General features: G+C 40.3%; 1 protein-coding gene across 2 annotated transcripts in view; it reads left to right on the forward strand.

Moving 5' to 3' along the window:
* The first annotated feature begins 13142 nt into the window (after nt 1-13142).
* The window catches only part of SLC15A2 (solute carrier family 15 member 2), a 44285-nt gene continuing 43948 nt past the window's right edge, over nt 13143-13479 (forward strand). For both annotated transcript variants that reach the window (XM_004712224.2, XM_045287544.1), the window contains exon 1: nt 13143-13266. In XM_004712224.2, coding sequence (XP_004712281.1) covers nt 13162-13266 — 105 coding nt within the window. In that variant the 5' untranslated portion in view covers nt 13143-13161. The remainder of the gene's footprint in view (nt 13267-13479) is intronic.

Raw genomic sequence — 13479 nt, forward strand, 5'->3', positions numbered from 1 at the left:
CTTGTTTAGTTTCCCTTATTTATTGTCCAACTTTCACATGCATGTGACGTAAATGAAAATATTTAAAGTCTCAGAAATCAAAAGGGGGAAGTTCTGCCTTGTTCTATGGAATTCACTCAATAGCAGTGAGTTTAGGGTTACATGCACCTAAGTTCTCAAAACAGCATCTTTGCTTCTTAACCTTTAAAGAGTTCTTTGACATTAGATGTCCAATGCAATATGTCATTTGATTTCTTGACTGCTGCTTCCATCAGCTTTGACTGTGGATCCAAGTAAAATGAAATCTTTGACAACCTCAGTATTTTCTCCATTTCATTGACAAAATAATTTATTTTAGAAAAACCAATGCAAGATTATTCCCAAAGAGGTGGAAGTTAAAGATGCCACAAATATCCAAAATTTCAAAAATGCTATTCATGCTATTATCCTTGATTACCAGTCCTGACACCTCCCCTTACTATATTCCATCATGTCTCAGGGTTTTGTAATCCACTGCAATGTCTCCCAGCACTAACAAAACTTTAAAGAAATGACTCACATTGTGTGGATACAGTTTAAATCCCAAATCTGAAGTGCAGAAGACCATCTGGCACACACACACCCCAATCCACAAGGCTATGGACACTAGTGACATCAGGTCAGGTAGATCACAACTCAAATTCCAAAAACCAGGGAACACGCAAAGGCAAGCCAAGGGCTGGGGACAGAGCCAGAGGTGAAAAATCTCCAAAAGTCCAAGCAGATCTTGCTTCCATACATCCTCAGTCACGAAGGGAGGGACATACACACACACACACCCCAAATGCCATTGATGGAAGTGTGATTTTTGCTTTCCTCCAAGGAAACAAAGGGTGGAGACTCAAAATATATCCCACCTTAATCCTGTCCATTAGCATAATGGAAAACAACCTCCCAAATGGGATTATAACCACAGGCCCATTGGCATAGAAATTGGAATTTTCAATACATTACATGAGAGATAATGGCTAGAAGCGATATTAACTGATTGACAGTATATATCTTAATGCAATGTTGTTTATTGGCTTTGATTGTTGTGAGGATTTGTGTGAAATCAGATTAGCTTATTAATAGTAAGAGATTATTAGGTTTCTCATTTTCAAAGAGGGAAAGTAAATATATAGTTTTTTCCTTATGACTACAAAAACTAGAAAAACAGGTTTAAGTACATAGCTAATAAATTTGAAGGAAACCACCCATAGGATTAAGAAAAAAAGCATAGTAAATCAAGTTTTGTCTGTCACCAGAGAAACAAAGCAAAGAAATAGCCAGACCGAAAAACCAAATCACCACCATCAAGTCGATGCCAACTCATAGCAACCCTATAGATCAGGGTAGAATTGCCCCTGTGAGTTTGCAAGTCTGTAACTCTTTTCAGGAGTAGAAAGCCTTGTTTTTCGCCCTCAGAGCTGCCTGGTGATTTTGAACTACTGACTTTGTGTCAAGAAATAGCAAGGAAGGAAAAAGCCCAAAACAACAATAACAACCCCCGCCCCCCAAATCCAACTTATTCATTTTGGCTATAAATGTAAATTAGTTGCCTTGAAACTATAAAACAAATTAAACTATTATTCCTAAAGGGGGGAAAAATGTCGCTGAAGACAAATGGGTGCATAAGCAAATGTGGTGAAGAAAGCTGATGGTGCCCGGCTATCAAAAGATATAGTATCTGGGGTCTTAAAGGCTTGAAGGTAAACAAGTGACCACCTATCTGAGAAGCAACATAGCCCACACGGAAGAAGCCACACCAGCCTGTGTGATCATGAGGTGTCGAAGAGATGAGGTATCAGGCATCAAAGAACAAAAAATCATATCATTGTGAATGAAGGGGATTGTGGAGTGGGGACCCAAAGCCCATCTGTAGGCAACTGGACATCCCCTTACCAAAGGGTCACAGGAAGGAGATGAGCCAGTCAGGGTGAAGTGTAGCAACAATGAAACATACAACTTTCCTCTAGTTCCTAAATGCTTCTTCCCCATCAACTATCATCATGTTCCCAATTCTACGTTACAAATCTGGCTAACCAGAGGATGTACACTGGTACAGATAGGAACTGGAAACACAGGGAATCCAGGGCAGATGATCCCTTCAGGACTAGTGGTGAGAGTGTTGATACCTGGAGGGTGGGTTCGAAAGGGGGAACTGATTACAGGGATCTGCATATAACCTCCTCCCTGAGGGACGGACAACAGAAAAGTGGGTGAAGGGAGATGTCAGACAGTGTAAGATATGACAAAATAATAAATTATCAAGGGTTCATGAGGGAGCGGGGAGTGGGGAATGAGGGGGAAGATGAGGAGCTGATGCCAGGGGTTTATGTGGAGAGCAAATATTTTGAGAATGATGAGGGTAATGAATGTACAAATGTGCTTTACATACTGGATGGATGTATGGATTGTGATAAGAGTTGTATGAGCCCCCAATAAAATGATTCTAAAAATGTAAACTAATTGCAACTTTCCATTAAAGTTCAGAGATTGGAATTAAAAAAAAAATCCAACTATCCATGATTTACAGAGACATATTTGGAATGACAAGTATCAATCTCTAATGAAATAACATAGACTAATCCCACCTTTTTATTTTCTCCCTTCTTCCTAAAATTTCACCAAAACGGAAGTTTCTCATGATAGAATATTACAAAAGAATTAAATCCACAAAGAGGAAAGGAGATGGGAATGAGACCAGAGAGAATTAATTAAACAATTGAAGTTGACATTCAAATGGGTTGTATGGTGACATTCTGCCTAAATCTATGCAGGGGCATGAATATTGCAGTCCTGCCATTTCATATTGCACAACTACCTGTCGCTCCCCCTCGACACCCTCTCCCCCACCAAAAGAGAACAACTCCCAGCAATTGAAATAGATTTTTTTTTTTTGACAGGGCAGAAGGGGATACCCAGAAACAGGAAAATAAAAAAAACTAAGCTCACTTCCATCAAGTCTATGCTGACTCATAGTAACCCTATAGGACAAGGTAGCACTGTCCCTGTCGGTGTCTGGGACTGTAACTGTTTAAGGGAGTAGAAAGCCTCATCTGAATGGGTGGGTTCAGACTGTTAGTCCTTGAGGATCAAAGCTGAACGAATAACCACTATGCCTGGAGGGCTCCTCAGGAATTGAAATTCTGGCCAATAGGCTAAGAAAATTTAAATTTACTCTCATCCCAGAACAGACCTAAAGATTTATCAGAGATTCCCAGAGTTGGGAACGGCAGGCACAGTTAAAGTGGGGTTATCATACTGTAAAATGTGGACAAAAGTATAAGTCTTACATGTTAAATGGTGAAACTCTTCAGCTTCCTTCCTCTACTTGGCTCTGGTAAGTTTTCCCTTACCCCTCCACATATCCTACAACATCCTCGGATCCCTACCTGCAGACTTTGAATAGCTATGGTAAGAAACATGCGTTACTGATGGGAATTGAGGAGAATGGGGGTAGAATGGAAGGATAAAGGTGAGGAAGTGGGAAGATGAAGGCGAAGGAAGAGGTGGAAAGATTAAAAGTCATCAATAAAGCAATGAAAAGGACAACAAATCATATAAACACCTGTACAGGGTACAGAAAAATTAGACCATAGAGGCCTTCATTATTAAAGAAAATGAAATTTTTAAAAGTGTTTATCCTAAGAAATAAAATTATTGTTGAAAAGAAACTAGAAAGAGCGTTAATTTTAAAAGCTGGAACGTGTCAGTTTTAAATCCTGCTAAAATAATGGGAAAGATGAGTAAATTCAAAATCAGCATTCTTGAAAAGATAAACGAACATGTCAGATTTTACTTAAATTTGAGTAAGGAGAGAGGGAGAAATGAGTATCATAGTCTCAGGGGAGGGACACCAAGGTCAACTGGGATAACACAGTTCACATGGGGTCTTAAAAGTTTGAGCAGCCCTCTATGTTCAACTGTTGGTCTCTCCCCATCCAGAGGAAAGAAGAGTGAAGGAAACGGAAAGAGACATGGGAATAATTAATCCAATCAACTAATGGGCCACAGTCTCCCAGACATCAGTCTCCACAACCCTGACACCAGAAGAGTCAGATGGTGCCTAGCTACCACAGACAACTGCTCTGCAAAAGATTCCACTAGAAACCCTTGGATAGAAGGGGAGAAAATAGGGAACATAAGCCAAAACCGTAAAGAGAGCAGGTTGATTGGTCAGGTGGAGACTCTAAGACATTGGTCCTTTGTCACCACTCAGCTCTGGACCTAACCTCACCCCTGTGCTAGAATAATCCACCATTTAAAATTAAAAGGATGGAGCGTTAGAAAAAGGAAGCAAGAGAAACTGGCAACACTGGGGGGGGGGGATGGAATACACAATGGTTAAGGGAATTGAAATGGATTATTTGAAACAAAATATGTATACATCATTGGGTGTAAAATTCGTGATCTGTAAACCTTCACCCAGATCACAATAAAAAGTTTTAAGCAGAATACAAAACTCCTCACTCCTGGGCTAATCCACAATGCCATGACAGATGGAGAAAATACTGGTTACTCACAGTTTCATTTGACTTGAATCTACGCTCAATGCCCATGGAAAGCACCTGTCAAGAAATCAAATGGTATGCTGCATTGGGCAATTCTGCTGGAAAAGACCTCTTTAAAAGTGTTAAAAAGCAAAAACATCACATTGAAGATTAAGCTGTGCCTGATTCAAGCCATGGTATTTTTCTTTTTCTTTCTTTCTTATTATTTTTTAATTATTTTTATTGGGAGCTCTTATAGTTATCATAACATTCCATAGATCAATCACATCAAGCAGTACAATTTCAGTCAGTTTCAAAACATTTTCTGTCTTCTTGAACTCCTTGATATCAACTCCCCCTTATTCCCTCCCCCCTCGCAGGAACCATTATTATAATTATTATTACTATTATTGACAAATCTTATACCATCCAATATATCTATTTACATACAGTTCTGTTGTTTGCTCCCCTCCAGTGGGGTTATATAGTCATCAGTGTTGTCAGCTGCTTGCTGCCCACCCCATCCCTCCAGCTTCCCTTCCCTCAGGGAACCATTTCTCCTGTTACTGTTTCTGATTGGTTATCTATCTTGGCTTTCATATATCTTAATTATACAAATAAACATACCAAAGTCTAGCATGATTAATGAGGTAAAACAAATAAAAACCATAATAGTAAGGGGAGGAAAATTAAAGAACTAGAGGATAGTTATGTGTTTCCATCAGTGCTATAGCACACCCTGGATTTATCATCCCTTCCGTGTTGCCCTTCTGAGAGGGACTGTCCAATTAACTTGCAGGTGGCTTTTGGGTCTCCACTACATCCCCACCCCTCACATTGATTTGGTTGCTTGATTTTGAACTTCTGATATCTTTCCCCGTCAACACGCTCACACAGGCTGGTGTGCTTCTTCTATGTGGGCTTTGTTGCCTCCCTGCTAGATGGCTGCTTGTTTGACTACAAGCCTTTAAAACCCCAGAAACTTTTTCTTTTAATAGCCAGGCACCATCAGCTTTTTTCACCACATTGGCTGATGCACCCATTTTGTCTTCAGTGATTGTATCAGGAAGGTGAGATCTCACAATTCCACATTATTAGAACAAACTGTTCTTGTACTTAGGTAAGATTGAAGTAGAGGCCCAAAGTCCAAGACATGGTATTTTCAATAGACTCATCATATGCATGGGAAAGCTGGACAATGAATAAAGAAGATTTTTTAAAATGGTGCCTTTTAATTATAGTTTTAGAGAAGAATGTTGAATATACCATGCACTGCTAGAAGAATGAATAAATCTGTCTTGGACAAAATACAGTCAGAATAATCCTTAGAAGTGAGGATTGACAGAAAAGGATCCTTTTATACTTCTTTAAGGTTTATATCAGATGTGTTGTATTTGTTAGGACCTGCAAAACAATGTTGATTAATCCTGGTGAAAATAGATATTACTGTTTATAGTTTGTGGTTTTAATATATTTTTATTAAATTTGCTATTTTTAAGTGACATGGGTCTATAGTTTTCTTTTTAATTTGATCTTTATCAGGTTTTTACATTAGTATCATGTTGGTTTTATAAAACAAATTTAGAGATCTTTCCACCTCTTTCTATGGCCTGGAATAATTTTAAAACATTTTGTGGTTTACTGCGACTTTTCTTATTTCTTCTCTTTCTCTTCATCTACTCAAAATTTCCTGAATACACATCGTTGGTTTGTAACTTGTGGTGGAATCGTTTATTTTCTCTATATATTTTTTAATCATTTTATTGGGGTTCATACAATTCATCACAATCCATACATACATCAATTGTGTAAAGCACGCTTATACATTTGTTGCCCTCATCATTCTCAAAATTCGCTTTCGTCTTAGGTTCCTGGAATTAGCTCCTCATTTTACTTTTTCCCCTCCCCCTCCCTCCCCGCTCCCCCCTCCCTCATGAACCCTTAATAACTTATAAATTATTATTATATCTTATCTTACACTGCCAGGCGTCTCCCTTCACCCACCCTTCTGTTGCCCATTCCCCAGAGAGGAGGTTGTATGTAGATCCTTGTGATCGATTCCCCCTTTCTCCCCCACTTCCCTCCCATATTTTCTCTATATTTCAAATTGGTTGCCATAAAGTTGTATATACTTTATTGTGCATTTTTAAATACTTCTTTTCATTTCTCTTGTATTTATGGTTGTTTCCTAACTTTACCCCAGTGTACTGCACTTCATTCACGGATATATTTGCAGCAGGGGTAAAGGAGTTTGTTTTATTTATGTTGACATATAATCCATACTGAAGGCTGTAATCTTTGCTCTTCACCAGTAAGTGCTTTTACGTACTCTTCATTTTCAGCAAGCAAAGTCTTTCATTTTCAGCAAACCATTGATGCATCTTCCTTCAGTTCAAATGCTGTGTTCTTCTTCAGCAGCCAGCTTCTTAGATTATTCTCTCAGCCTGCACATTGAATACATATCACAAACACCTTTCCAGATTCTGAACCGTGTAGTATCCCCTTGTGCTGTTCAAATGACCCCCCTCCTAGTCTAGGTGCACATTCCCCATGAGCCCAATAACTATAGTTTAATCATTAATGAATGTCAAAAAATAGTCTCTTTTTGAGTAAAGGTTTGTGAGAGAGAAGGGAAATGTGGGCTGTAATAGAAGCTAAGAACACATGGTCAAAGTCTGAGGTAAAGTTGATGGGGAAAGGGTAGTTTATCTTGGTCTTAAGTCAATAAATTACTCAAATAGGTAATCGGAAAAGCTTTCAAAGGGATAGAATCATAGGCTCTCTCTCCTATTCTCTCTGGTGTTGTCTGATTTCATTGGTTAGTCCTCACAGCCCCCACTCTTGTAGTTCTCTGACCATTCTTTGCTCAACTCTTTGAATTGACCACCAGGAAGGCACCATAATCTTTTCTTCTTTTTTACCTTTTAGCAAAAATATTCACTCACTGCCATTGAGTCAATGCTGACTCATAGCAACCCACTGTGGGTTTCTGAGACTGTAGCTCTTTATGGGAGTAGAAAGCCTCATTTTTTCCTGTGGAGCGGCTGGGAGTTTGGAACTGCTGACCTTGCAGTTAGCAGCCCAACTCATCACCACTCTGCCACTGGGGCTTCTCCTAATACTTTCAGTAGTACCTAGAACTAAATAGCGTCACAGTACTTGCTCTAATAAATTTCACTTCATCTTACAGTGAGAACAGAAACAGAAGGAGCTAAGGAAGATCACGATTCCTGTATTTGAGCTTAAATTCTGACCACTAGGTTTGTGGAAGGCTACTGCTCGCCATGGGAATCCTTAATCCATGTTTGCCTCTCCACCTAAATTCAGTGTTCAATGAGTTTTTTAAGGCAATGTGAAAAGTTCTTAATGGTAATGTGAAAATACTTGCAACTCAGGCAGAGTGTTTAGAAGTGGATTACTGCTACCCTCATTAGCCATCTGAGGGAAGGACAGACGAGCCCTAGGGACTTGTCTCAGTGTGTCCTTGATGGAAATTGAACCCAGTTAGTGTACTGGGTTATGCAGGAGGCTGCTCACTACAAGGTCAGCAGTTTAAACCCACCAGCCTCTCCACAGGAGAAAGAGGAGACCTTCGGTTTCCATAGAGATTTATAGCATTGAAAACCCACAGGCTCATCTATGGGATCACTGTGAATCAGGAATCCACTCAATGGCAGTGAGTTTGGTTTTCTTTTTCGAAGGATCATGTAGTCATGAGTTATTCCCTGATGGCCTTGGTTGGAGAATCCTGAGCCAATCTTGTAGACTTTTCTAGCTGCAAAAGTAGATGCATCCCAATCATGGTCCCTTTCCCATTTTTGTAGCACTGCCTGTAACCAGGGAATTGATTGGAAGCCTGTCATGTCCATTTTGTGACAATTTCCTTTGTTCTCCATGTCCTACTTAAGTGGACACATTTCTGTGACTCGTTGGGCACTCTTACGGCCTCCTGCTTGTGTTCTCCTTTATCTGGATGAGCTGCCTTTGTCTTGTCTTTGTCCTACTTAAAGCTTATTAAAAACCAAAGCCAGTTGAGTTAGTTAATTGTGCCAGCCTGGCCGATAATCACATGTGGTGCTGGTTGAAAGGCAGAGGGATAAATGGGTGGTGAAGCCTCGCCTTTCTAGTTCTCGGGTCTCTTGTTTTGTGATGGTTGTATCGGGTGCAGCTGCCTTAGCAGTTCCCTGCTTCAGCTTGCAAGATTGACTTCCTCCAAGACATCCCCAAGGAGAAGCCGCATGGATCTATCCCGATGCAGCCCTGGGTGCTGGAGCAGCCATGTGGAGACCCCTGCCAGCGCTGAGATGCTTACACGTTCACTGACTCAGCTTTCCTCCTGCAGTCGGCATCATTGCCTCTGTTTTGTGAGGTGGAGGACTTTGTGGACTGGTGTTGGGTATGGGTTAATGTTGGACTTGTGGGCTTGGGCAGCATTGGGTTGGGATGTTTTCGTGATGCGCCTTTTCTTTGCATAAAACTCTCTCTTATACGTGAGTCGCCGTGGATTTGTTTCTCCAAAGTACCCAGACTAATACACCAGTTCACTGCCATCCAGTCAGTTCTGGCTCACAGCAACCCTACAGAGCAGAGTAGAACTGCTGTGGTTTTCTGAGACTATAAATCCTTGTAGGTGTGCAAATCCTTATCTTTCTTCTGAGGAGTGTTGGTGGTTTCTGAACTGCTAACTTTACAGTTAGCTGCTACCAGGGCCCCTTAGACTTAATAAAGGGGATTCCATTAATGACATTTTAATTTGAGATCTCTTTTCTCCCCTAGGACATTCACAAATATACATAATCAACCTATTACTCTTATTTTCTTTAGCTCTAACTCTTCAATTGCTTTTAGGATATTTGGAGCGGAAATTACTAATGTATTTTATGGCAATAGTGCATGTATTTGCAAGCCATGTCCTCTCCTCAGTAGGTTATATAGTGTGTTTCTTTGAGAGCAAAAAAAAACTTTTGTTTTATTCACTGTGCAAAGGCATTCAACTATGTGGGTCACAACAAACTATGGATAACATTGTGAAGAGTTAGAATACTTAATTGTCCTCATGCAGAACCTGTATACATAGACCAAGAGGTAGTTGTTCTAAAAGAACAATGTAATAATGCATGGTTTAAAATCAAGAAAGGTGTGTGTCAGGGTTGTATCCTTTCACTATACCTATTCAATCTGTATGCTAAACAAACAATCTGAGAAACTGGACTATATAAAGAAGAATGTGGCACCAGAATTGTAGGAAGACTTATTAACAACCTGCATATCTGTGATATGTAGACGATGCAACCTTGCATGCTAAAAGCTAGGAGGAGTTGAAGCACCTACTCATGAAAATTAAAACCGACAGCCTTCAGTATGTAAAGAAAGTCCAAGTCTTCACAACTGTACTAATATCATGATAATATCATGATAAATGGAGAAAAGATTGAAAATGTGAAGGATTTCATTTTACTCAGATCTACAGTCAATGCTTATGGAAACAACAGTTAAGAAATCAAATGATGTATTGCTTTGTGTAAATCTTCTGCACAAGACCTCTTTAAAGTGTTGAAGGAAAAGAATGTCACTTTGAGGACTAAGGTGTGCCAGACCCAAGCTATGATATTTTCAGTCGCCTCCTATGTTTATGAATATTGGACAAAGAATACGGAAGACAGAAGAAGAATTGATGCATTTCAATTATGGTGCTGGTGAGGAATACTGAAAATACCATGGACTGCCAGAAGAGCAAACCAATCTGTCTTGGACGAAGTACAGCCAGAGTGCTCCTTGGAATTGAGGATGGGGAGATTTTGTCCCATGCACTAAGGGCATGTTATTAGGAGAGACCGGTACTGGGAGGAAAGACAGTAAGCTCGGTAAAGCAGAGGGTTCGTGAAAAAAAGAAAAACAGGAGGATTGTCAAGGAGATGGACTGACACAGTGGCTGCATCGATGGGCTCAAACATGAGAACAATTGTGGGGATGGCCCAGGACCGGGCACTGTTTCAAAAATACTTAAGGTACTTAAGAAAATACCTCTTGAGAGCAATTAGCAAACAAAAATAGAATATACGTGTTATTTGTGTAAAACCTACAGGTAAATGTTGAAAACACAAAGAATATATTTCCTTTATCTCCAAATTCCAGTGTTTCCTTTATCTCCAACGTCCATCTCAATTTCCAGCTTTCTTCTATTTCCATTATAGTGGCTCCATCATAATGTAGATTCTTATTCCTTCAAAGTAGGGTCATAGGCATTGCTGATACTAATCCCTACCTTTCACGGCTGCCAGGGTGGAGTGGAAATTCCAGATCCGTAGCTTACTAGCCATGTGACTGGAAGAATTAACCTCTTAAATTTTTAGTTTCTACAAAATGGAGCTGGGAGCAAGAAGTAGATTAGTGTCTAGGTGGTACAAATGATTAAGGGACTCAGCTGCTAACTGAAAGGTTGGAGGTTTGAGACCTCTCAGAGGTGCCTGGAAGCGAGACCTTTAGAAAAATCAGTCAATGAAAACCTTAAGGCACACAGTTCTATATTTGACACACATGAGGTTGCCATGGATCAAAATTGAATCAATAATTATTATTTTACTTGGTTGTTTTTTCAATAGTTAGAATTCCTAAAAAACACATTATGTGCCATATAGGTATGGGATGTATAGATATTACATACAAATATGTATATGTGTAAACATAAAACCCAAAGCCAAACTCATTGCTATCAAGTCGATTCTGACTCATAATAACCCTGTTGGACAGAGTCGAACTGCCCCTGAGGATTTCGAAGACTGTAAATCCTTACAGGAATAGAAAACCTCATCTCTCTCCCTGGTGATTTTGAACAGATAGCCTGGTGGTTAGCAGCCCATCATGTAAGCTACTACACCACCAGGGCTTCATATGTAAACATACCTATGCTAATAAGGATTCCTGTGGCACCGTGCATTAGGCTACCAGAAGGTCAGTAATTCAAACCCACCAGCTGTTCCATGGGAGAAAGATGAGGCTGTCTGCTTCTATAAAGATTTTCAGTCTCAGAAATCCTTGGTAGGATCCCTATAAAGCTAAATTGATTAGATGGCAGTGGGTTGGGGTTTTTTTGGGGGGGAGGGGTACATATATTAATATATACTATATATGGTATATATGTGAGTACATATAAGGAGGCCTCAAAACATTCATGGAGTTAAAAGACAATGGAAAATTTCCACGAACTTTTGGAAGACCCTGGTGTGTGTGTGTGTGTGTGTGTGTGTGTGTGTGTGTGTGTTCTTGTGAATAAACCACAAACTCACTGCCATGAGTACATGCTGACTCCTAGCGACCCCCTGTGGGTTTCTGAGACTGCAACTGTAGAAAGTCCAGTCTTTCACGGAGCTGTTAGTGGTTTCGAACTGCTGGCCATGCTGATCACAGCACAGTCCAATGCATAAACACTAGACCATCATGTATTCTAGCATATAATAGGTATTCAATAAATGACAACTATTACAGGGGGAAAGAAACTCTAAATCAAATACATTTTATGGAAAAAAAATCAACCACTGCCATTGAGTCAATTCCAACTCCGAGACTGTAAATCTTTATGGGAGTAGCTAGCCTCATCTTTCTTCCGAGGAATGTCTGGTGGGTTTGAACCACAGACGTTGTGGTTTGCAACCTCCTAGTACCACCAAAGCAAAAAAACAAAAACAAAAAAGAAAAGCCACTGACTCATAGTGATGTATAAATAACAGAATAGAACTGTTCCTGTGGGTTTCCAAGACTATAAATCTTTTTTGTCCCCTCCAAACCCTTTTAATTGGAAGGTAATACAGACAACAAATCCAGATGAGGGAGACTATCAGCATGAGGCCATGACGGTGCCCAAAAGATGCACAATTACATGGCCACATTGTGTCACAAAATTGGCAGCAGATAAATTCATGACAGTTACAAGTGGGACTACAGAAGCAGGCAAATGGCCTTGATTGGGACATGTACACTATTGCAAATTAGACAAGTTTACAAATTGTTGCAGGGCCCTCTGGCCATGGTGGTTCGTATATGCCTCCTGACCATGGTATCTACTCTAGTATTCCAATTTCCATTGAGGACACACTCCTCCCAGGGCTGGCTAGGTGAATGGCAGCAAATTCACTCTACCTGAGGGCTTCTCACATTTTGGGGTGAATGGTCAAAAAGAACTCAATGGAGGGCCAACCCAAGCAGAGACTCAAAATGAATTGAAGGCTTCTTCAGTAAACCATGTTTACACTGCTGTCAATCTCGTGCTCAATTTAAGCTCTAATTCACAAAACTGCTACCCTGAAATACACATTTTAATCTATGCTTAACAAATTGCATTAACTATCACTCACTTGTAAAGATAATTTCCTTAAACATTCTGTTCCTCATCAATTCTCAATCACTCTCTTTCTGCGCAAGGTGTATTGTCTGCACTTCTCTTTTCTCTCTTTCTTTGATTTAATCATTCTTTGAAATGAATACCAATCCTCTCGTTTCATGACTTTCGGTTTTGTCTTGGGCAACTGCAAAGCCAACACCCACAGGGTTAAAGCTAGTCGCTGAAGCCACCTCCCCCTCCTTCTGTCGGTCCTCCTTACAAAAGGCTGGCAGCTGTCCCGACTGCCTCCCTAACCAAATGCTTAAGGAGGCAGAGAGTAGAGAGCTAGCCATGAATTCTTTTCAGAAAAAGGAGTCCAAGAGGACTCTTTTTTCACCTGTCTCCTTTGAAGAGGCACCCTCTCGACCTCCCAGTCCTCCAAAGAAGCCACCTCGGGTAAGTCCCAAGTTCAATTCTGCCCCTAGCAGGAACAGGCTTGTCTTTTAGCCCTCCTGATTGGCCTCAGGAGCTCCAGGTTGAGCTGAATGACGATATAGAAATCATTCTCACTTAGATTTATAATTATTTGGGGGAGGGGGGTTGGCCGACTGCCTGAACAGAAGCTTTTGTTACCTAGGTGGTAGTTGGAGTTCTTCCTCTTGGATCCAG

Source organism: Echinops telfairi, unplaced genomic scaffold, assembly GCF_000313985.2.
Source record: "Echinops telfairi isolate 266 unplaced genomic scaffold, ASM31398v2 ScPeMD7_17;HRSCAF=63, whole genome shotgun sequence".
In the NCBI taxonomy this organism is placed as follows: domain Eukaryota; kingdom Metazoa; phylum Chordata; class Mammalia; order Afrosoricida; family Tenrecidae; genus Echinops; species Echinops telfairi.